This window comes from Octopus bimaculoides, chromosome 16, assembly GCF_046866305.1.
Source record: "Octopus bimaculoides isolate indiv1 chromosome 16, ASM4686630v1, whole genome shotgun sequence".
NCBI lineage: Eukaryota > Metazoa > Mollusca > Cephalopoda > Octopoda > Octopodidae > Octopus > Octopus bimaculoides.
In genome coordinates this window covers 22,511,560-22,538,237 of record NC_142943.1, presented here as the reverse complement: position 1 = coordinate 22,538,237, position 26,678 = coordinate 22,511,560, and the positions used below count along the sequence as shown (strand labels likewise).

General features: G+C 36.1%; 1 protein-coding gene across 1 annotated transcript in view; it reads right to left on the bottom strand.

Annotated features, from left to right (window-relative positions):
- Positions 1 to 10,079: 10,079 nt before the first annotated feature.
- Positions 10,080 to 26,678, bottom strand: part of LOC106881990 (peroxisome assembly protein 10-A) — a 35,765-nt gene continuing 19,166 nt past the window's right edge. Inside the window, exons 2-5 of the mRNA XM_089364253.1 lie at positions 22,474 to 22,728; positions 17,502 to 17,662; positions 13,006 to 13,141; positions 10,080 to 10,198 (exon numbers count right to left, since the gene is read on the bottom strand). Coding sequence (XP_089220379.1) covers positions 10,127 to 10,198; positions 13,006 to 13,141; positions 17,502 to 17,662; positions 22,474 to 22,728 — 624 coding nt within the window. The 3' untranslated portion in view covers positions 10,080 to 10,126. The remainder of the gene's footprint in view (positions 10,199 to 13,005; positions 13,142 to 17,501; positions 17,663 to 22,473; positions 22,729 to 26,678) is intronic.

The window sequence follows — 26,678 nt, the reverse complement described above, 5'->3', positions numbered from 1 at the left end:
TTTATTGTAATTGTAGACCTTCCACACACAAACCTATTTCCCCAGTTAACCTACGACATATGTTTGTTTAACAGTGAATTCTGAGTATTGTACCTATGTTTGAGTAGTATGGAGTGCATTCTGTGTTAACCTATTGCAGAATAATATATGCTATTTTTAGATAACCACAACCAACTATTTATTAGTGTAATACCATTTTACACCAGACGTTTATACCTATGTCATAACATTTCTGGCAATGAGATTGTTCGAAGCTTGTGCTGGACCAATTTTTGCTTGTACATGGAAGATTTACTAGCTTCAATAATTGAATTACAAAAACAACAACAACAGTTGTTGGAATTTCAGAAGCAACACCAACTCTTAGTGTAACTGATACAGAAGAAAACAGAAATTACATCTAGTTTGTTCACCCCTGACACTGTCACAAATTCAATCGGAGAGTTTGCTTATAACCCAGAGGAGGGTACTACCTTCTCTGCTTACTTTAGAAAATATGAGGAAATTTTTAGAGAGAATTCTGCAACTGGCAAGACAAGAAAAAAAATTTGACTTTTGTTGAGAAAGTTGGTACCAGCCAAGCATGAGAAATATTGCAATTACATATTGTCAAAGGAACTGGGTGAAGTCTGTTTTGAAGAAATGGTGAATATTCTATCAAAGATTTTCAGCAAAAAAAGCTTGGCTTACTGGGTACCAAAGAAACCAGGTGAGATTTGTTTTGATGAAACAATTTTTTATTGAAAATTTTCAATGAAAGAAGTTCCCTGTTCAAAACTTGCTGGTAATGTTTAAATTTGGTCAAAAAAGATGAAGATTTCATCACCTATGCCGGAGTGGTTAACAGAGTGTGTAAGAAATTCAAATTGGATGAGTTGACCCCGGACATGTTCATGGGTTTAATTTTTATTCAAGGACTTAATGCAAGCAAAAATGTAGATGTACAATTCCTGGATATAAGCAAAATTAGAACAGGACCAAATTTAACTCTACAGGCAGTAGCAGGAGAACGTCAGAGGATTATAAATCTACAAAATGACACAGATAAAATTGAAGAAAAAGATTGCTCTCATATTCATGCCTGTCAACTGATATCAGATAAGAAAAAAATGTCCAAAAACAATGTATAATTTACTCCTCCTGTTTGTGTGTATCTTTAGAAGAGAAAATCATGTAAGAATTGAAGTAGAAGATCAATATCATACATGAACCTATGTTTGTTTATGATATGACAATAATAAGTGAGTTGTATGTGTTATTTTATTTATCTATACAGTAATGGCAATGATATAATATTTTCATAAGAGAAAAACATGTAATAACTGAAGTAGAATAAAGATTGTTTTATACACAAAGTTCTGATTGTTTATTGCATGATAATGATAAGTGAATGTATGTGTTATTTTATGATATTTATCAATACAGTAATGACAATTACATAATACATTTCATTGAAATAAGTAATTTATTCATTCTTGAATGTAATGATAGTAATGGTAAATGAAGTTATTGAAGTATTCATGTTGCATTAAGAATATTTCTTTATAAACAATGTTTTTTGTCTTATTTCAGGGTACATAAGCTTTTACTACTAACAGTAAAATGTTTGGATCAATGAAGTTTGTACACCATCTTGTACCATTGCATTATTTTGGTTGAGACAAAATATGTAATAGCAAAATAGGAGTCCCCTTTTTCAACTGAAGACAATGAAGAGCTGTACCTGGTGGTTCTAGTGAGTTAAAGAATTCGATGGAGTAGTTGACACAATCCTGATCATCAACAACACTGTCAATTAATGGTATGTAGAGGAACATTTTTTTGGAGCCAGGATAGCTCTGTCACCGATGTAATCTGTATTGTTGTAACTATGAAGAAGATTAGGAAAGGTTTCATACAGCAAATCATCAACGGAATCAGTTGAATTATATATTGCATTGAGTGTAAGAAACTGTTCTTCACTAATTAGAATTCTCCCTTCACCAAGTTTCAAAAGCTACTCTGCAAACAGTTCAGCTGAATGATCTCTCGAAAGCATTGATCTCATATAATAATTTAAGTAGAAAAGAGATGAACTTCATACATGAACTTCTGTTTGTTTATTATATGACAATAGTGAGTTTTATTTTTTATTATATTTATCAATACAGTAATGGCAATTATATAATACAGTTCATTGAAATAGGTAATTTAGTCATTCTTGAATGTAATGATAGTAATGGGAAATTAAGTTATTGAAGTATTGATGTTGCATTAAGAGTGAATATTTCTTTATAAACAATGTTTTTAGTTTTATTTTATGGTGCATAAGCAAAAAGATTTGCTTTTGCTCCCACACGTGATGCCATGTGAAAAGCATGGCTGTTGAAGTTGCAATCCAGCAACTTTTAGTGTTTGGCCTCGACTTTTATTAATGCTCATGGATAGGAAAGTGTAACCGTTGAAATTGCAATGGGACATTAGATAGTATAACTGGTATATGTCTAAAGTTTTGTATGATTCTCTTAGTCTGTCTTTTGGTACCTTCATACTTTCTTCCTTTTTTTTCTTGCTCCCCCTCTCACACATTTCTTGGTCCTCTCTTTAATTCCTACTTTTCCACCTCGTTTATCTCCTTTGTACCTTTCTCTTTTTTCTCTCTTTCCCATCCTTCTGACCCCTACCCCTCTCTCCTCCATCCACATGACCGGTGTTTGGCCAGCCATGATCTTTCTTTCTTGGCTTGACTGCCAACTGCAAACATCTCTTATGTCCATCTCCTGTGTTCCTGCCTCAAGGCTTTCACTCTATATACACCAGCTCAATTTGATTTGTCTTCATTAGTCAAAAGACACTTGTTATATTCTTGTTGTTTGTATTTGTAATTGTGTAACATGTTCTCCGTTATTTGTCTTTGTTGTCATACACATTTGCTTGCTTTCTTACAAAAAAAAAATCTAATGCTCTTAACTTAGATTTTTGGCGGGGCAACCAGATTCAAACAGTCCCAAGTGTAACTGCCCAAACCTGCAAGGACCATGAGGAAACTTGACTGATCAAAGAAGGCCACAAATAACCCGTCCTTATTTTTTCTGTCCCTCTATTTGTTATTTTTCTTGTCTGTCTTTGTACCATCTATCTGTCCGGATGTTTTATTGTCCTCTATTGCATTTTTGTTCCATTTTTTAAATATTTATATTTATAATATATACATAGGTGTGGCTGTGTGGTAAGTAGCTTGCTTCCCAACCACATGGTTCCAGGTTCAGTCCCACTGCCTTGGGCCGACCAAAGCTTTGTGAGTGGATTTGGTAGAAGGAAACTGAAAGACTATCATGTGTGTGTGTGTGTGTGCACGTACGTGCATGTGTGTGTCTGTCCCACCAATATTGTTGCTTAATAGATTGTTACTGAGCTTGATTATTTCTTTGTGATGGGTATCACGAGCGCTAAGAATTCCACCCACTTCACAGAATTGATCAAGGACACCCCCACTGAATCCAACCAGATGGTGAGTCTAGATGTGATAAGTCTGTTCACCAAAGTCCCAACTGGTGACGCACTATTGGTGATTCAAGAAAAACTAATGACGGACACCCATCTAAAAGAACGCACTAGTAAACCACTAAGAAACTTGATGGAAATGTTGACCGTCTGTGTAGAAACTACCTACTTCAGTATGGACACTGATATATATCGACAAAAAGAGGGTCTAGCTATGGGTTCACCATTATCACCGATAATAACCAATATATACATGGAATACTTTGAGAATTTGGCTTTAGGATCAACACCACTAAAACCAACCCTGTGGCTGCGATATGTTAATGACACCTTCATACTCTGGCCCTACCAGGAAGATGTCCAAATGCTGTTAGATCATGTGAACTCAATAAAGCCATCCATACAGTTCACAATGGAAAAAGAAAAGGACAATCTGCTAGCATTCCTGGACGTATTAATAACACAAACCAAGTATGGATTTAGGACATCTGTATACCGCAAGCTGACCTTCACTGGACGATATCTCAACTTCAACTCCCACCATCCATACAGTGTAAAGAGAGGGATTGCTCAGTGCCTAAAACTTCGAGCAATGAATATAAGTAGCAATTGTGACACCCACCACGAAGAAATGATCAAGCTCAGTAACAATCTATCAAGCAACAACTACCCCAAAAGTATACTCTCCACTCCAATTATGAAGAAAAGAGATATATGACATCAGGACAGTATTCAATAGTAATACAACACTTCGCAAATATCTCCTTTGAATAAGACCACCAATAGAAGAGAATATGACCAAGAACTGTTGTTTAACAGTTGCTGTCTGAGAGAGACTACATGATATTCAAAGGCTGTCTGCATTGATCTCAAGCCACTATTTCCTTCATCTATCCTGAGTTATTGATATCCCTATCTCTATGGAGGTTTCCAGTTGAGGTCATGATCCAGCAAGTTTTAAAGTGTATGAGGTAGATTTTCTCTACAGAGCAGTCAAGTATCCCAAATAGTACTGTGAATGCCTAGAGGAATATTGCCTTGTTGTAAGAGATGTATGTATGTATATATGCATGCATACAGGAAGGCATGAATATGCGTATATTGGAGTGGTTGGCATTAGGAAGGGCATCCAGCTGTAGAAACTCTGCCAGATCAGATTGGAGCCTGGTGCAGCCATCTGATTCGCCAGTCCTCAGTCAAATCGTCCAACCCATGCCAGCGTGGAAAGCGGATGTTAAATGATGATGGTAATGATGATGATAATGTATATATGAGAGCGTGTATTTTTGTGTTTCTTATTATGACATTACACATTAATTGTAAATATCTGGTGGAGTAGGATATGGCCTAGTCACCTGTAAAGTTAATCAGGTTATCCACAAGGAAGTCAAACCCAACAATTGGTGTAGCAGCATTATAGTCAACTGCTACAAAGGCAAAGGTGATGACTTAGACAGAAATAATTACAGATGCATCAAATTGCTGGACCAGGTGATGAAAGTCACAGTAAGGGACATAACTCAATTAATTCGGAAGAGAGTAATGTAAATGAAATGCAGTTTAGATTTGTACCAGGTGGGGGTATGACTGATGTTATATTCCTGGTTCGGCAACTGCAGGAGAAGTATTTAGCCAAAATAAACTTTTATATATGGCTTTTGCAAACATAGAGAAAGCTTTTGACTGGGTCCTCTGCTCCCTTGTCTGGGGTCAACGCGAAAGCTAGGGATTGATGAATGGTTAGTGAGAGCTATGCGAGCCATGTACAAGGATGCTGCCATTACGGTGAAGGTTGGCAACAAGTATAGCAATGAATTCAGTGTACAGGTAGGAGTTCACCAAGGCTCAGTTCTCAACCCCGTCTTGTTTATCTTAGTCTTCCAGGCCTTAACAGAGGAATTCAAGATGGACTGTCCCTGGGCGCTCCTCTATGCTGATGACCTAGCTCTTATAGCTGAATCACTACCTGACCTTGACAAGAAATTTCAGGTGTGGAAGTAAAGCCTGGGCCTTAGAATTAATTTAGTGAAAACCAAAGTCCTAGTACATAGGAAAACAGACAAGTCACAAGCCCCTTCTGGGAGATGAACCTGCTTGATATGTAAGAAGGGTATTGGTAGAAACTCCATATGTTGTACTCGGTACTAGCTTTGGACATGTAGGAGGTGTAGTTGTATCACAGGAAGTTTAATAGAGTATATAGAAAATATAGTCGTTGTGTGTGGCAAATGTACAGGTACAATAAACACTAAAAATGCAATGACAATAGACTCCTTCAAATGCTCAAGGGGATCATTAGAAGTAGTAGATATCTTCTGTTACCTAGGAGTCCAAGTTAGCAGTGGAGGAGGAAGTTCTGAAAGTGTAGTTACTAAAATAAGAACAGGCTGGGCAAAGTTCAGAGAGTTTCTACCTTTGTTGGTAACTGAAGGCCTCTCCCTCAGAGTGAGAGGCAGATTGTATGATGCATGTATATGTACAGCTATGTTATATGGCAGTGAAACATGGGTTTTGACTACAGAGGACATGTGAAGGCTTGAAAGAAATGAAGCTAGCATGCTCCACTGGATGGGTAATGTCAGTGTGCATGCATGACAGATTGTAAATAATTAAGAGGAAAACTGGATATAAGAGGTATCAGATGTTGTGTGCAAGAGAGAAGACAATGCTGGTATGGTCATGTGATGCATATGGATGAGGACAGCTGCATAAAGAAGTACTGAGCTCTTATTGTGGAAGGAACCTGTGGAAGGGGTAGATTCAGGTGGACATGGGACAGAATGGTGAGAAAGGATCTTTGGATGCTGAGCCTTACTAAAGAAATGAAAGTGGACCAGGATATGTGGCAATTTGTGGTATATGATGCATTAAGCTAAGTAAAATCGTTGTGAAAATGCCCCCATGACAGTCCTATGTAAATGCTCTGTGTCAGTGCTGTGTAAATATACCCATGCCAGTGACACATAAAAAGCACTCAGCACATTCTATTAAGTGATTGGCATTAGGAAGGGCATCCAGCTGTAGAAACCATGCCATGACAAATGATTAGAGTCTGAACAGCTGGCCAGCTCCATATCAAATCGTCCAACCCATGCCATCTGTGTTATAAGATTCCTGATATGAAACTCTGTGTTGAATTTATCCAGCAAGTTCAACAGACCGTTGATTACAATCCCAGAAAGTCCATGAGGTCAATTGCAAAAGATCTCCATGTGTCAGAAGGAACAGTCAAAAATGTTGTCCATGAAGACATCGGATATAAGTCTTATATGATGAGGAAAGGTCAGTTTGTCAGAAAAAGCAAAACAAAATCACTACAAACTGAAACATCCAGCAGAAGAAGATTTGTTTTGGTTTTTCTCAAACAAGATAAACTTTGATCAAGATCAAAAGGTTAACAGAAGAAATGACAGATGGCTATGTGCAGACTCTTATGAAGTTCCAAGTGTTATGCATACAAAATGTCCTGCAACTGTCATGATTTTAGGGGTTGTCAGCAATGAAGGACATGTGATGCCTCCTTACTTCTTTCCACAAGGCCTTAGAGTTAACACTGCTGCCTACATTGAGGTCCTGGAAACAATTGTTAAGCCATGGATAGACAGTGAATGCAATGGGAGGCCATATGTGTTTCAGTAAGACTCTGCACTATCACACATGGCTCTAGTAACACAGGAATGGATGGCTGAAAATTTTCATGATCACATAACCCCAAACATTTGTCCTAATTCCCCAGACACTGGGTATTCCGTCATAGGAGATAAAGTGAGTATGGGATAATCCAGAAACAGCTGTAAGACTTCAAATTAACCTTACTCTAATTAAATTATCATAAATGACTTGAGATACTCATCATGCTTTGGTTTTGTTGTCTTTTTTTTCTAATGTGTGTGTGTGTATGTGTGTGTGTGTCTGTGTGTGTGTGTGTGTGTGTGTGTGTGTATAATTCAATAATAGGATAAAGTCTTTCTAAGAATTTATCAAGTAGTTAGCGTGAAAAAACCTCACAAGGGGGGAAAAACCCATCATTTATCCCTATAAATATATTTATTAATTTATATAAGGGCATTACTATACAATAATGCCTCACGCTAAGAGGGACGCTAACTACTTGATAAATTCTTATAAAGACTTTATCCTATTATTGAATTATAAATAATTAGAATATATTCAGTGCTGAATATTATTCTAAAAAAACACATGTACCGAAGTGCAATTCAAAAAAACCCGCCTCTTTCATGGATATATATAGGGATAAACAATCATCTATGTACTATGCTGAATACATAGAGTGTTCGTCGGGTATGTTGATTTTTGTTTATTTTTATGTGTCTTGACCATACGTGTACTGATGAATAAAAGATGCAGATTACAGCGTTGATTATGAAATCATGATTTACCATTAAGTTAAAAGTTTTTAGGGGGTTAGCTTTGAGAGTTGCATTCCCTCGAGTTCGGTAAAAAGGTGTTTATTACGGTAGTTTGACTTTTTGAGTCCCTCTTAGCATGAGGCATTGTTGTATAGTAATGCCCTTATATAAATTAATATATATATAATCGTTTAATGTTTGCCTTCCATGCTAGCATGGGTTGGGCGATTTGACTAAGGACTAGCGAACTAGACGGTTGCACCAGGCTCCAATCTGATCTGGCAGAGTTTCTGCAGCTGGATGCCCTTCCTAACGCCAACCACTCCAAGAGTGTAGTGGGTGCTTTTACGTGCCACCAGCATGAGGGCCAATCACGCGGTACTGGCAACGGCCATGCTCAAAATGGTGTTTTTTTACATGCCACCTGCACAGGAGTCAGTCCAGCGGCACTGGCAACGACCTCACTCGAATGTTTTTTCATGTGCCAGTAAGTCAATGCTGGTAACGTTCACGCTCAAATGGTGCTATTTACGTGCCACTGGCATGGAAGCCAGACTGCTGCTCTGGCAATGATCACACTCGGACGGTGCTCTTAGCACTCCACTGGTACAGGTGCCAGTCATAGAATTTGGTTCAATCACGATTTCGATTTCACTTGCCCCAACAGGTCTTCGCAAGCCGAGTTTAGTGTCCAATGAAGGAGAGGTTGGCATGGGTGCCAGTCATCAAATTTGGATCGATTTCATTTACCTCAACAAGTCTTTGCAAACAGAGTTTAGTGTCCAATGAAGGAAAGGTACACATAAGTGGGCTGGCTACACCCTTGGCAGAGGCCTCGGATTATGGTCTCACTTGGCTTGCCGAGTCTTCTCACGCACTGTATATTTCCAAAGGTCTCGATCACAAGTCACTGCCTCGGTGAGGCCTACTGTTTGAAGGTCGTGCTTCACCACCTCATCCCAGGTCTTCCTGGGTCTACTTCTTCCACAGGTTCCCTCAACTGCTAGGGTGTGGCACTTTTTCACACAGCTATCCTCATTCATTCTTGCTACATGACCACACCAGCGCAATCGTCTCTCTTGCACATCACAACTGATGCTTCTTAGGTCCAAGTTTTCTCTCAAGGTATTTACACTCTGTTGAGTATGCACACTGATATTACTCATCCATCGGAGCATACTGGCTTCATTCCTTGCAAGCTTACACATGTCCTCAGCTGTCACAGCCCATGTTTCACTGCTATGTAGCATGGCTGTTTGTACACATGCGTCATACAGTCTGCCTTTTACTCTGAGTGAGAGGCCCTTTGTCACCAGCAGAGGTAAGAGCTCTCTGAACTTTGCCCAGGCTATTCTTATTCTAGCAGCTACACTTTCAGCACACCCTCCCCTGCTACTGACTTGGTCACCTAGATAACGGAAGCTATCAACTATGTCTAGTTTTTCTCCCTGGAATGTAGCAGAAGTTGTTTTCTGCACATTTTCAGTGTTTATTGCTCCTGAACATCTGCCACGTACAAAAACTAACTTCCTAGTTAACCTTCCTTTGATATTGCTGCACCTTTATGCGTCCATAGCTTGCACTAGGTGCATCTTATAGAGTTTCTACCTACGCCTTTTCTACATATCGAGCAGGACCATCTACCTGAAGGGGTTTGTGTTTTTGCCTACCTTCCTACTTATTAGGACTTTGGTTTTAGCAAGGTTGACTCTAAGGCCCTTCGATTCTAGTCCTTGTTTCCACACCTGAAACTTCTCCTCTAGTTCTGATAGTGATTCAGCAATTAGCACAAGGTCATCAGCATAGAGGAGCTCCCAGGGGCATCCTGTCTTGAATTCCTCTGTTATTGCCTGGAGGACTATGATAAATAGGAGGGGGCTGAAGACTGAACCTTGGTGGACCCCTACCTCTACCCGGAATTCTTCACTGTACTCATTGCCAACCCACATTTTACTGACAGCATCCCTGTACATGGCTCGCACAGTTGCCACGAACCATTCATCTATCCCTAGTTTCCTCAGTGATCACCAGATAGGGGATCGGGGGACCCTGTCAAAGGCTTTCTCCATGTCAACGAAAGGGAATGGGGGACCCTAATATATATATATATATATACACACACACACACACACACACACACATACATACATACATACATACATACGTGTGTGTGCATATATAACAGAAACACAAAATTTTGATACATTGTAGTGATAACACTTGCCATTTTATATTTACATAATTTATTACATAGAAATGTTAGAATTTCGGTGTCAAAAGTCATAATTTTGGAGATAAATAAGACGACAACTCAGAAGTTTTTCTCTGCATAATGGGCATTCCCCCTAAAGGTAACAGAAACAAACATCTATATTAAATTTGTATCAAAAATTAGTTGGGAGAAACAGTTCAAACAATGGATTAAATTAAAATTTGCCACAAGGAAGAGAAATTTAATGCATTGAACAGGCCTGTAAGTTACAGAGATGTTTTCTAATAATAATGAATAAATTGATGAAACACATATACTGATTGAGGTTGATAGATTGTAAAAAAAATCCAAGATACTCACTCTTTGTCTATTTAATTGAAATACCAATGACTGGAATAAAGGTTATGCAATCTAATCCAATGGTTTAAAGATTTGTTCCACAACCACCAATGTCAGCTTTAATCCTACTGCATGGCACTTGGATAAGTGTGTTCTACTGTAGCCTAGACTTGACCACTACTTTGTGAGTGAAATTTGGTAGGTGGAAACTGTGAAAGCCCATCATATGTGTATATGTGTGTGCATGTGCATATGAGTATGCGTGTATGTTTGTATGTGTGTGTCTTTCTGTATGAGTACATATTGGCTAGGGATTGTTGATGAATCACATCAAGCAAATATATTGTGACATATATTACCTGCAAGTTACAACCCTTCATAATGAAGAAGACAACATACTAGGACTAGGGCCTAACACTAAAGCCGCTAGAGATGGTACTACAGTATGGTTGTGTTTTTCTTCTCAGAGTCAGCCTACACATATCTGCACTTTTTTTTTTTTTTGCAGTCATTTTACACCAGTTTTGGAGAGTCTGCAAAGGCCTAAGTACAGTTTGTTCATCCAGACCAACAGCAAACATTTTTAAAATTAATTAATCAAAAATTAAAAAACATAATTCCTTCAAATCTATCTTACTAAAAAGGACACACTAAATAATGCAATCCTAGAGAGACTATGTATGACAATGACTCACTGAATAACTTAAACCAAATTACACTGTATCTGAGGGAGAAATACTGAATTACTGAATAATGTAGTTGTTTAACCAGCAAAATCACAGGTGCGCTAAATTAGAGATAATCTAGGTTAAATCATAGCAAGAATAACAACTGCAACAACAAAAATAATACAAAACAAAGAAAAAAATTTTAATTTTGAGTAAGAAGCAGCTCCATAATGTAAACACTTTTAGGCTGTGGCACTTTGTGCAGAGGAAGACCCTTTAAGACAGTGTGTTAAAAAACACAGTTTACTTCAAAGCCAAGTGAAGCTAATCATTCCAGACATGAACAAAGGGTGATTTGAGTATACAATACCGATGAGAAGAAATATTTGTAAAATATTGATTTCAGTTGTTCTTGTTCACTTCAAGGGTGATTTGTTTTGCCTGGATTTGAAGTGTATTGTGTTTTTTAACACACACTGTCTTTAAAGGGACTTTCCCTGGATGAAATATTGCAGCCTAAATGCATTCAAAAATATACATGCATTATGTGACATTGATAATATTTTGAAAAAAAATTGCCAACATTTGCTGTTTTGTCCTTTGTAATCACTAATGAAACAGACCATGAATGGAATGATCCAATCATTCTATTTATGACTATCTAATTTTATTTTTGACAATGTATACTAGACAACATTATCCAGTGTGTCCTTTCCTTATTTCAAATGGAAGAATGTAAAAAGAAGAAACTGAGGATAACTTGGCTGTTATTTCTAATGAATTGAGATCTAGCTTATGAGATCTACAGTTTGTTACTGTGGCAACTTCCTTCAGTCTCTGCTTCAACACCAACCTCATTCCAGAATACTGCCATATCATCCTAAAAAGACTTTCTGTCCTACACAGTCTCTGATATTACATAAACACTCAGACAATATATAACACGACTCCAACACCAACAAGCCAATAACAGATCTTTAATATGGTGGTAAGACTGGCTAAAAACGGCAGCCAAATTTCCTAAAATCAAACTCAACCATCTTAGAAAATGACATGCTGGATAATGTGGTACTGGGTTCTCTGCATGTAAAAAAATAAAGACTAGATGGTTATGGTGAAATGCCTGTAATCACAGCTCTGCTGAATCAACCAAACAACAGTAAGAATAACTACACCATCCTAAATACCCTAGTCATTCCAGATATAAGTTAGAAAACAAACAATTTCCTACTACTTTCAAAGAGCAGAGTATGGTTAACTGCTAGGTGGAGGTTTGACATATCTAGTACAGGGATTCTAAACTGTTTTCTGTATTTACTTCCTTTACAAGTTTACCATCCTCGTTTCCCTCACATCAAATGAAGTAGTCTTGTATACAATTCAATTATTGCTTAACATTAATACCCTTAAAATTATCATTAAAGAAAATAAATCTTGCAAAAACTGTAAATAATGACAAAGAATTTTTCAACCTAAAAACAATTTCCCCATTGGAATCCCCAATTTGCCCTTGGAATCTTAAAATTTCCCTAGGCTCATTTTGAGGATTTAGAGCAATAATTCTGTGGGTTGCACCTAAAATGTTCTACTCACTACTTAGGTGGGTTCTATTAGGGTAATCTGAGGCTATATAAGAACAAGAAATGACACATAAAACAGAGTCCTCAACATACTACATTTGAATAATAGATGGGATTGTCATGGTTGGAATATTGTGATCAGAGATTTGCTTGATCATGTCTAGCATAAAACTCAAGGAGGGATATACTGGGTAATGTAGTCCAAGATATACTATGTCTATGTATGAGTAAAAGATAGGATAGTCATGACTGGAATACTCTTGATTATGGATCTGCTTGATCAAAGCTGAACAGAGTAAAAAGCAAACTTAAAAGTAAAGAAGCTTGAGAAGTGTGACACTGCAGCCTCTTACCTTGGTTTGACACCATTCCAGGATACAATTCCAACAAAAAAGATGACCACATGGTGTAACAGTTGTTTCATGACGAAGTTCTAAGCATAGAGGACACTGATGACTCGATGCAGTTGCTACAGACTTCACCTTACAACTGAAAATATATAGAAGTAAATTGATATGATAAGAACCCAACAAGCATAGATGTCATATTAACAAGTTTGCAATGCCTCCACAAACTTCCAGATGTGATGCCCAATGTGTCTTCTATCAAACTCCTTGATTGATCAATGCTTTATGAGTAAAATTTGGTGCATGGAAACTGTGCAGAAGCTTTGTGTGTGCATGTAAACATGTGCATATATCTTTTGCTGATATCCATCATATATTATACATTGGTAAGAAAATTGATAAAATGGTACATTCAAACAAAATACACTGTGACTATTCCACCTGAGTTGCAGAGACATTCGCTTGTCACTCTCACCAACAGGAATGCAATGGATCAGTGATTAGCCCTTTAGAAACTTATAACCAGCAACACTATCAGACACAAAATACATGATATAAAAAATATCAATAATAAAAAACAACACATTAACTTCTCAACATTACGAGTATTTCAGTTCGCACAAGGTGTACCATATCCTTGGATAAATAAGCAACTAAAAGTGTTGGTAACAAGAAAGGCAACTGATCACAAAGCACAACCTCAGAAAGCTGTCCATCACATGCTAGCATGAGAAGGCAATTATGAAATGATGATGATGAGTGATTTTTCACATAACCTAGAAATAGCAATCAAACCTTCCTCAAATCACAATTTAAACTCTTAAATAAAGACACTAGGGCAATATAGCCTGGGCATATATAAAAAGTAGGAATAGTCATGGCTAGAATATTTTTGATCTTAGGGTCTTTTTTTCTCAATCAGGGCTGACATGGAGTTAAATAATACAACAATAAAAACAAAACAAAATAAACAATCTCATTTACAGTTTAAGCATAAACTTCATTAACCAAGGAGAGATGAAATGAGAGTTTTATCCTGCAATAGGTTTGAACAAATGCATTAGAAATGTCCATAAATAGAGCTAGGTTAGTGGTTCCCAAATGATACATTCCAAGAAAAGGCTAGCAATGTTACAAAAACAAAAAAATATTTTTAAAAATGTGAAAAATACCAACTGAAATTCTATATACTTTATATTATATGAAGACTTTAGTCTTAATATAACATATTACAGGAAATTGTGAAGGATAGGTAGTTAATTTTAAATACATCTAAACAGAAAACATCATGCACATGCTTCTATTTATTAACTATGCTTCATTTATTATATAAAGAAGTAATTCCTTAATAAAATTTGTGCAGTGTAAATTATTTATATTTATACTCTAAAATATATAAATACTCTTTCTCAATATATTTTTACATTCAAAGTCACACCAAAATATGTTCACCACAAGAAAAACAAATATCTAGAAACTACTGATTTACATACTCAAATAATACACATCAAATCAAACTGTCAAGAAATTGCAGCAATATTCCTCAAATAACATTTTATTGTCCTAAAACAATTATATATTAGATCAATAGTTCTCAACTGGGGTCCATATGACTCCTGAGGGTCCATATAAGATTTTGGGGGGTTCACACAAGCAAAATAGTCAATTGGAGCTCCACAGTTGTATTTTAGGGATCCATGAAAAAATTTTGCTTTAGATGTATTGGGTCATCCCATAAATAATGCATTTTTTCAACTGCATGAACTAAAAGTTGGAGGGGGATGGGACAAACTACCTCCATCAACTTGCTATAAAAGCAGGTAGTAATTTTACCTTGTCCTTATTCTTAGTGCACGTTCTGAAGGGTGCAGTTCAATTTTAAGTTATTTTTTCAAAGCTATAATGTAAGTGACAAAGGAGCATATTTGGCATATTTTTCTTTATGAGTTCAATAAAGGCAACAATACAATGGAAAATGTGAGGAATATTAATGCAATATATGGGGATCGGGCAATAAGCATAAGCCAGTGTCAACAGTGATTCCAGAAATTCCAAGCCAGAAACAACAGCTTAGAAGATGAGTCTCATACTGGAAGATGTTTAGAGCTTGACGAGGATGTCCTGCAAATCCTGGTGGAACAAAATCTGATCGTAACTGTTGAGGAACTAGTAGAGAAGTTTGGATTTGGTCATTCAACCATTCATTGACACCTGCGTGCCATCAGAAAAGTCAGCAAATTGGGTCAATGAGTTTCTTATAAACTTTCCGAGTCTAATTGCATGCAGAGAGTGAACGTGTGCTCATCTTTGCTGTCATGTCTCTTGAATGAACCTTTTTTGAATCGAATAGTGACTGGTGATGAGAAATGGGTCCTCTATAAAAATGTCAAGTATCCAAGACAATGGACAGGGAAAGGAGAAACACCAGCACCCTAGGCATGACCATCTTTGATTTCAAGATGAAAGGTTTTCTTCCATCAGGATAATCGTCGACCGCATATAGCAACAACAACATTCCAAAGGCTGGAGTAGTTTGAATGGGAAACGATGTCTCTCCCACCATATTTACCAGACACTGCCTCATCTTATTATCATTTATTCCACAGTCTACAAAATCATTAGGACGGAAAAAATATGAACTCTGTAGACAAGGTCAGAACAGTAGTGGAGGAGTATTTTTCGACACAGACAAGTGAATTTTGGAATAAGGGCCTTGCAAGTCTACCAGATAGATGGAAGAGCATTGTAGAAAATGAAGGAAGGTATATTTTAGATTAAAAAAGAACTTCTTTATCTTAATTTTGAAAAATAAAAGAAGTATAAAAAAAACTGCATCATTTATGGGATGACCCAATATTTACTGCAAGAAAGAGCTAGGTGTTTTTCTCTAGCATTATACATAGTTTAGCCCACACGAGTTGAAAACCAAAATAGAAATTTCGAAAGAAGTATCGATAAAACTAATTTATAAACATGAAATGGCTATGGGGGTCCACCAGAGTAGAATAGTAATAAAAGGAGTCCATAGATAAAAAATGGTTGAGAACCACTATTAGATAATGCAATCCATCTGAAAAATGACTAATCATGGAGTAGTTTGAATGAGAAACGATATCCCTCCCACCATATTTGCCAGACACTGCCCCATCTTATTATCATTTATTCCGCAGTCTACAAAATCATTAGGACAGAAAAAATATGAAGCGCTGAGATGTATTGTAAGATACAGAAATAAATTTATTTCTGTATCTTACAATACATCTCAACGTTTCTAAAAAAAAACAAACTTTGTTTGTTTACTTTCTCAAACACGTGATAATGCTATAAACAGCGTGATCAGGATAAATTATCCATATAATGCAGAAAAATACGTATATTTGTGTGTGTGTGTCTGTGTTTGTCACCTCCACCATCACTTGACAGCTGATGTTGGTGCTTACATCCCCGTAACTTAGTGGTTCAGCAAAAGAGACCAATAGAATAAGTACTACGCTTACAAAGAACAAGTACTGGGGTCGATTTGTTTGACTAAAAGTGGTGCTCCAGCATGGCTGTAATCAAATGACTGAAACAAATAAAAGAATATATATACATATCATCATCATTTAATGTCTGTCTTCCATGCATGCATGGATAGGATGGTTGACAGGAGCCGGCCGGCCAGGTAGAAGACTACCCCAGGCTACTGTCTGTTTTGGCAGGGCTTTTACGGCTGGATGCCCTTCCTAACACCAACCACTCAAATGTCTAAAACCACAAACACTTTGAATTTTAATGTAAACTGGTGTTGCAAGCAGAGTTGGTGCAGAAACAATTGTAACCAATCATTTAAGATGTGTTAAAGGATTTCTATGTCTTCTTATTATACAGGTGAAAGCATGGCTGTGTGACAAGAAGCTTGTTTCCCAACCACATAGTTATGGGTTCAGTCCCATTGTGTGGCACCTTTAGTAAGTGTCTTCCACTATATACCAAAGCCTTGTAAGTGGATTTGGTAGAGGGAAACTGAAAGAAAACTGTTGTGTATGTATATATATATACCAGTGTGTGCCTTTGTGTCTGTGTTTGTCCCCCACCACTGCCTGACAAACCAGTGTTGGTATAATTTAGCAGTTCAGCAAAAGAGACCAATAGAATTAGTACCAGGGTTAAAAAAATAAGCACCAGGGTCAAATTGTTTGACTAAAATTCTTCAAGGTGGTGTACCTACATGGCCACAGATTAATGACTGAAACAAGTAGAAAGATAGAAAGATAAAAAGATACACATGCATGTGTGCATCAGTATGAATGAACAAAATCAGTCAAACAAAAATGCATAGTAGTATTTACCTCCAATATAATTATCTTCTTTCACCAAAGTGCCAGAGTTTGACATAATTAAGTAAATTTAAACTCTTAAAGGAGGTTCCCTGCAGTCTAAAGACTGAAAACAGTGAAAGAATAAAAACAGTGATTCAACAAGTGCTCCACTCCAACAGTTTTTAATTTTTATCAACTTACATAGAGAGTGGTGATGAGATAACTTTAGATTTGAGATCTTGTAAAGTCTTATGAAACTGGTAGACACTAATTAACACACCGCCAAGAAGTTGAGAAGCAGTCAACCATCCTAGGAGCCAGAATATTCCAAACCTTGTTTTTGGTTTCAAGGAAAACTGAATCTGCAGTAGAGAGAGAGAAAAAGAAAAATGGAGAGAATGTCACTGTCAGGATATCCTGATGAATTGTTAAGTAACAATTCCTCAAGATCGATCAATGTTCATGGCAAGATACTGAAAAGGTATTTATGGGACTAATTTCAAATTGAGATTAAATACAAACTGATATGAATCTGCATATTTATTTATTCATAACACTGACTGTATTGGTAAAGTAATAAACATTATAGGGTTGTTGACCATCTTTTGTTAGATACATGGATTATATTTTGTAACATATTTGCTGACATTTTAGTAACTTTCAACTGTTATCATCAGCAGCTTCGAACAGAAGAGACACTGGATGTTGGTAAATTGATAAATAACAAAAAAACTAGTCTGTTCAATCCTCATCCAAGGCAGTTGAAAAAGTTTTCATTGGATCCAATTTCACACTAAGACTAAATAAGCATGAACATTATGACACAGTGTGTGGGGGTGAGAAAAAGAATGTGTGTGTATATGTGTGTGTGTGTGTGTGTGTGTGTGTAAAGGTAAGATCCAAGGATCAAGGTGTAGGAAGTTAATGAGTTTCAAGCAATCCGAAGAAGATATAAAAAATAACTTTCAAGAACAATAGTGGTTTATTGGTACAGAAGGTTGTGAATTTTTCCCATATCAAAATACGATAAGCTGAAAAAAATTAATTTTGTAATTCACAGTTAGCAATCGGGGTTGATGTATATGTGAATAAACATTCAAAAATGTTTTGATCGAATCCCCAACGAGTTAACACAGGTCATCCTAACAACAATGTAAAATTCATATAATCAAGGTATCCTTGGCCTGAAGAGTAGCTTGTGGTCTATCCCTTGTTTGAATAATATACTACTTCCAAGGTTCCACTAGCTATGAAACATACATATCCCAGACTTTATTTACTCCATTCCCTAATTTTTGAAAATATATATATATATATATATATATATATATATATTATAAGGTTTTTAAACTTTTAAATTTTCATATTCAAAAGAGACAGAGACTTCAAATTCCTCTGGGAAAATTATTATATATATATATATATATATATATATATATATATATATATATATAATAATATAGATTTAATCAAAAGATTAAATGTGGTACTTAAAATGTTTGAGGCACCAGAATTTGTTAGGGTAACAACCAAAAACAAAATCAAGAGATTTGGTGAATAAAATTTGAAGAAAAGCAACAAAAATTCAATAGGTTATAGCAGTATGTATGTTTCGTACAAACTTCATTTATTCATGTAGTAAGAACACTACATAAAATGTGCAATGAAAATGTACTCCTCAGCTGCATAATGGAATTTCATTTTAGAAAGTCATTTTGTAGATGTGTGCAAAAAAACAAGAGTAAGAGAAGAAAAAATATCAACTGGCTCCTGTGCAGGTGGCACGTAAAATACACCATTTCGAGCATGGCCATTGCCAGTACCGCCTGACTGGCCTTCGTGCTGGTGGCATGTAAAAGCACCCACTACACTCTCGGAGTGGTTGGTGTTAGGAAGGGCATCCAGCTGTAGAAACTCTGCCAAATTAGATTGGAGCTTGGTGTAGCCACCTGGTCCACCAGTCCTCAGTCAAATTGTCCAACCCATGCTAGCATGAAAATCAATTAATGGTACAACAATGATGATGATGATGATGATGATTAACATTCTTTGGTAGCATTTAATAGCCATGATAAGACCATTATAATGCAGAAAACTGATATCAAGTTCAAAAGTAACCCGGAATTCTTCAAGGGTACAATACAATCCATCTAAGTTGATAAAATCACGAATCTCAAACCATGCATTACAAAAGATTACCTGTTTACCAACTTTTAAAGTGCTTATAATAGATTGGTTCTGTTATAAATTCATCAAATGTAAACTTATCAAAAGCAGAAATACAATCTTACCAAAAATTTACTCAGATAAATGTTACCAAATAGTTAAACTTTTCAGTTTTGGGAAGAAGGCATAGTACAAATATTTTCATTTGGAATCATAATTAATATCCAACAACTTTCTCATCCAAGATAACTTTAAAGACCTGATATAAGCAGAAGATTCCACCATAATGAGTCCACCCTTTTTAACAGGCTTACAAGCAACAATTTTCTTGATCTTATTAGGTTTTCCATTCCAGGGAAATTTAAATAACATCTTGTTTAATTCCTAAAGAAATTTGCCCAGTGGATTTTGGAGAGTAAAGAAGAGATAATTCAATTTTGAAATGAGCAATGACTTTATAACAGCAATTCTACCAGGAGGTGTAATTATTCTATTCATCCCTCTATTGAATCTCAAATAATTTATTTTCAAAATTCTTTTTAGCCATGACATTTAAATCTGTTGAAAATATTACATCCAGAAGCTTGAAATAACCTGGGTTCCATTGTATGTTTAAACAAGGTAAGTATCTGACCAGGCTATCCCTTCTTGCACCTATCCATATCACCTGAGACTTATCATAGTTAATTTAAAATCTGCATGTATCAGCATAAAAGTTCAAAGTATCAACTGTAGCTTCGAAAGACTTTTGTGAACCATCTAAAATGAACTCTGTATTATCTGCATACTGCGTCAACAGATACTTTCCATTGTCAACTGTAATTCTTTTAATATCACTGTTCTTTCTTATAAGATCAGCCAGGACCTTGACACAGAGGATGAAAATAAATGGAGAGAAAGGACTGCCCTATCTACAGTCCTGCTCAACAGGAAACCAAGGAGACAATGTATCATTAATACTCAATCAAGATCTAGCATCATTGTAAAGAATATTGAACCACTTACAGATCACCCATATCATCAGAAACTGTTTAAAATGTCCCCAAGATACTAACTTCCATGAGATATGATATTGTTGTTAAAAACATCTATAATGCCCCGATGGCTGTATCAAAGGCATGCCAGAACCAGAATGTATACACTCTTTAAAAATAAAGAAGACTGATGGAATAAAAACAACAATCTATCTGTGGAACCAAGAGTAAAAGTCATGTACTACTGTAGAGATCAGGCTGACTGGCAGATGTAAATATCTTGTCAAAAACTGGGGAAAAGAAAATATTTATGGCGAACTAATGAGAAACTTGCAGTTCTTATATGCAGGCTATAGGTTTTCATTTTTATCTTTTATCACAGGTGAACAACAAATGTACATAAAATGTAACAACAAATTAACATAAAAGCCTAGAAACACTGGGTTTCTCTAAGAAAGAGCAAAACAAATTCACATACTCCAAATACAATCAATTAATGGTACAGCAATAATTTCAAAATATTTCAAATTCTCTATTTTAGGACCCTAGACTGAATATATGCACAGTCACATATACATATGGAACACACACACACACATACATGAATACATATACACATTGAAAATATGCAAAACTTCTCTAGAGTTCAAAGTGCAACTCAGATGTTTTCTAAATACTAGGAGCAGAGATTTGTTTCTGTGTAACAAAAAATCTGTTCCTTTTTAGGAAAAAAATTAAATAGTTAAAACAGAAAAATAATATACTTGTGTACACACACACATGTAGACATGACTGTGTGGTCAAGAAATTCACTTCCCAAACTTCTGGTTTGGGGCACAGTCCTGCTTTGCAGTTACCATGTTCTACTATAGACCCAGGCGAACTAAAACTTTGCGAGTGGATCTGGTGGACAAAAATTAAAATAACTTTGGTGTGTGCGTGTGTGTGTGTGTGTATTTGATTAAAGGGTGAGGCATATCAAAGTGAAGCGCTCCATGGATTGGTTGGACAGAATGATGCAAAACAAACAGTTAATAAAATTCATCATCATAGCATGGGATGCATTGATAAAGGGAAGGTCCAATAGTATCCAAAAGTATCCCATGATGAGTGGAGCCTTAAGTGTGGCATAAAAGCATAATAAAAACAGAAGAATCTGATACTGTTCAATTGTTTCGTTAAGAGTCTTTATTGTCATGTTGGTGATTTTGATTAGAAAGTTCACTTGTTGATCTCTGTTGATTAATCTTGCTAGTATATTTTGTAAGCCTCATGAGTTGAGTATTGCATAACATTTTATGTAATCGTGTATACTGTACATCTGACTGTACTATGTTTATATGACAATAAAAACTGAAAGAAACAATTGTACACACACACACACACACACACACATGTATGTATGTATGTATGCATATTATTCATCAAATACTCTTTGAAACATATAGGGAGTGCAGGTCTAAGCAAAAAGATTGCTTTCCAACCACATGGTTTTACATTAAGTCCCACTGCATATTACCTTATGCAGGTGTTGTCTACCAAAGCCCTGGACTTCAGTAGAGTGAAACTGAAAGAAGCCCATCATGTGATTGTCCTATACAAGTGGCACTGTCATTCATTTCTAATATTCAATAGAAACATGTGGAGTCATGGAAAAATATTATCTAGTTTGGAAACAAGTGAGGGTTGGTGAATGAAAGAAAAAAGGAAGGAAAGGAGGGAGGGAAGAATAAATGTATGTATGTATGTATGTATGGATGGATGCATGCATGTGTACATGTTTGTATGTTTGTGTGTTTGTCTACATTTATCTGAACAACAGTAGTAATGTTGTTTTCATTTCTCCACTAGCTTTGCACCTTCAAAGATAGGTGGAATAGGATATCCCTTACATAAAAATCTGGTAAGGGTTAATGATAGGAAGGAGGGACATGAAGCAGTAATGCAACACCTCAATAATTTCTTCTAACAAAAGCTAACATCCCAAAACAGATGATAAATAAAAAGAAACAATTATGTATAAGTAAACTCACATAATGAACTCCCAAGAGACGTTTGGCAATATGGTAGAAAATACCTCTGAGGTAAAAGGCTGTCAGATGGAATCTGTGACAAAACAACATACACTGTTTCACAATTGGAATCATTTGTATTAAAAACTCTTTGGCATGAAGTGACAAAAATCTCAGGCTGGAATCTGGTTTCATTAAGTCTTTCTGACATTTGTCAAAGAATCTTTGAAATACATAGGGAGTCCAGACATGAAGCAAGATCATAAATGATCTTCTCTGAAACACAAATACATTTTTTTTATGCATTGGTCAAAGATTTGATCTGAAATGGCTTATAAAAAATATTATTGTATTTTTGCAAACGGAAACAAGTGAACATATAGGCATAGGTATAAAGGTGTCATGTGGTTAAGAAGTTTGTTTCATAATAGTTAGTTCCAGATTCTAATCCCACCACATAGCACTGTCAGCATGTGACTTCTACCTCTATATAAGTTAAGTTTCACTGACAAGGCTTGAGCCTTGTAAGTGAAACTTGATAGAGAGAAATCATCCAAAAACTTGTTGAAAGGATCTTACCTTTTCTTGAATGGTAGACTTAATCTATTGCTGCCTTTAACATCACCATCAACCCCATTGATCATCCACTCTGTTGCAAGCACTCAAACCAGGTCCCAATTAGAGAATGTTACTCTCTTTAAGCCCCACCAATCTTACTCCTTCCATGCAGCCACAATAAAATTAAAGAGGTGAATAATAATAATAATAATAATAATAATAATAATAATAATAATAATAATAATGGGACAAACAAGAGTACCTAATAATTGATGTGGTAGTGCCAAGAGATCAACATATTATCATGAAAGAAAGAGGAAAGATTGATAAATATGGAGACCTGAGAATTGAGATTGCCAAGATGTGGCAGCTGGGAGAGACAAACATAGAGGTTGTTCTTGTCATCAGAGTACTGGGTTCAATACCACCCAACCTAAAGAAACATCTGGAAACTTTAGAAATACCCTACAATTTAGGTGTTTTGCAAAAATTGGCATTACTTGGAACTGCACGCATATTGTGTAAAGTACTGTCTGTCTGAGGTTCATGTTGTGACTTGACAGATAGTACAAACCCCCAGTAGACACTATCTTCAATCAACAACATCACAATATTGGATACTATGCAACATCTTAAATAACAAGCAACAGCATTTAATTTATTAACAAGCAAACCAGAATCAATATTACACTCTTTAAGCCCCACCTTCCACTCAATCACAATAAAATTAAATATTAAAATTAAAGAAGTGAATAATAATAATAATAATAATAATAATAATAATAATAATAATAATAATAATAATAATATTTAAAAAAGGATTGACGTAACTCTTCACGAAGGTAAATAGTCAAGACAAAGAGCGTGATTCGATTGTATATACAATCGAATCGCGCTCTTCGTCTTGACTAATAACAACAACAACAACAATAATAATAATAACAACAACAATAACAATAATAATAACAACAACAATAATAACAATAATAATAACAACAACAATAATAACAATAATAATAATAACAACAACAACAACAACAACAACAACAACAATAATAATAATAATAATAATAATCAGCATTTAATTTATTAGTAAGCAAGCCAAAATCAACATTGCAGCATTTAATTTATTAATGAGCAAGCCAGAATCAACACCAAACTTTATGCTGGAAGGACAAACCACCCTAATTCTCAAAAACAAAGACACTGTACAACCACAAAATTATAGGCCACTAACATGCCTATCAACATCCTACAAAACCCTCATTTCAGTCATCTATAACTGGCTTGTTATACACCAAGAAAACAACAATGTTTTACCAGAAGAACAAAAGGGGTGCTGGAGAGGGATATATGGTTGTAAGATTTACCAGAAGTTCTAGTAAACTGCACCATTATAGAGGACTGTAAAAGGAGAAAAACAAACCTGAATATGATTTGGGTTGATTACCAGTAAATATTTGACAGTGTTGCACACTCATGGATACTGGAAACTCTCCACACAAATAAAAGAGCTCCAACACTACTAAAATATATCAAACATTCAATGGCAAACTGGAAAATCAGTATTGAAAAATGAATCACAATTCATTAAAACCTACCCAATACCCATAAGAAGGGGGAGTTTCCAGGGAGACTCTCTGTTACCCCTGCTTTTCTATCTCTCTCTGACTCTGCTAACAAACTTGTTAAATGAAACCACCATGGGTTATAGATGCTCTGGACAAACAATAAACCATCTTCTGTACATAGATGACTTAAAAACTTCCACTAAAATACCATGGAATAGAGAAACCTTCTAAAAATTGTCCATAGTTTCAGCAAGAACATCGAGATGAGCATGAGGCTGGGTAAATGTGCCAAAGTGACACTGAGAAGAGGCAAATTAGTCAGCACTGAAAACACTGCACTCAACATAAACACAGAAATCATACATAGTAAACCAAAACCAATTCACCCCACCTCCCACATTGACTCTCTCATACAGAAAAGAGCAGCAAAACTAGCAGGCTGAACACTACCAGTCTATTCTCTAAGGTCAGAGAATGTACTTTAAACAATAATGACAACAGCTACCTCACCAGTGCAGTCAATACAAGGACAAAAACAACCACAACAGCAACGATCATAGAAAGAAAAGCAACAACAAAGCCACAGTGACTACAGAAAACAGCAAAAATAGCCAGGACATTGAAAGTAATAAGAAAGCAATAATACCAAAAGGAACAGTACAGTTTACAACAGTTCTATCACCACCACTGACAATAACAATACAAGCAAATAATATTAATACTAATAGTAATATGCCTTGGGTATGGCATGAGACATCATCCAGTTGTAACATCTCAATGTAGGATAAGGTTACCCTTAACCACAACTATCCTCAGATCACCATTGGGCAAGGCATAATACCTGTAGGTCTACCCTGAGACCTTGAAATACCAGGTTGGCATCTGGTGGAGTTAAGTCTGTCTCATGGAATGGGGGTGTCCCTTTAGCTTTGGTCAGCAACCCCTCTAGAGATGGTGTCTCAATAAAAACGCCAGTGGTTGTGTCACCTTATCACCCAAATCCTCATGAGTGAAAGTGTCAGAGACAAAGTATTATACAACAGCATTAATGAGGTTGGAAATGAAAACAGTTTATACAAGGGCAGGCGTGGGCTCTCTGAGCCTTGGTTAGCAACCCACCTAGTGATGGTGTCACAATAAAAATACTGGTGATTGCACAACCTTACAAATACTACCTCTAAATGACTAATGTCAAAATCAAATAATAATCACAATTGTGCTAATGGACTGGGACTGATAATGGCGCAGATGTCACACAGGGCAGGCAAGGAGTGTCTGACCAAGCTTTGGCAGGTCATCATCAAGCCATTGATCAAGACCAGAATCAAAATCAAAAGTGCAAAAGGAAAAAACTGAAATGGAAAAAAGAGGTGAACAAAATAGTAATTGACTGTTGGTTGAGAAGTGAGCCAAATAAAAGAGGTTTCATGAAACGAATGAAGAGAATATGGAACGAGAAAGGCGTTTTTGAAGCATCTGGTCAGTGACTGATAGACCAGGCAAAGACAATCCATATGAATGACTGGATTACAGGATTAGAGGTTGAAGAAAATCAGAGAAAAATAAAAAATAACAAATGCGAAGGAAGAGAGAGAAACAACAGTAGCAGGAAGTTGTAATGAATATGAAAAAAAGAAGGAAATCACTATATGCCTGAGATTGCTGAAGAAGTAAAAAATGAAGATGGACAAGTGACAATAATTGCAGCACAAGATTTGGATGATGAAGGGGAGATATAGAAATGCTGTGAGGTAAAATGTGTGATGGGATCAATGAAGTACCACCAAATGTCAGATATATGGACAGGGGGAGATATATGGACAGTAAGGAGAGCAACAGCCAAAGAAAATGACATTTTAGCTTGATTAGAACAGAAAACATTAGTGAAACAAACCAGTTAATCATAGCTGCTGCTAATGCTGTAGCTGAAATAGTAGGATACAAGTAGAAGACTGAATAAATGAAAGGAAATGAAAAGAAAGAACCAAACTGGTGGAAGAGAATAGGAATGAAATTGGAAAAGACATAGAAAGAGCTGGGGTAATTGAATAGGACAATGAGAGGAGAGCTCAGGAGTGAGATAGTATCCAGAAAATT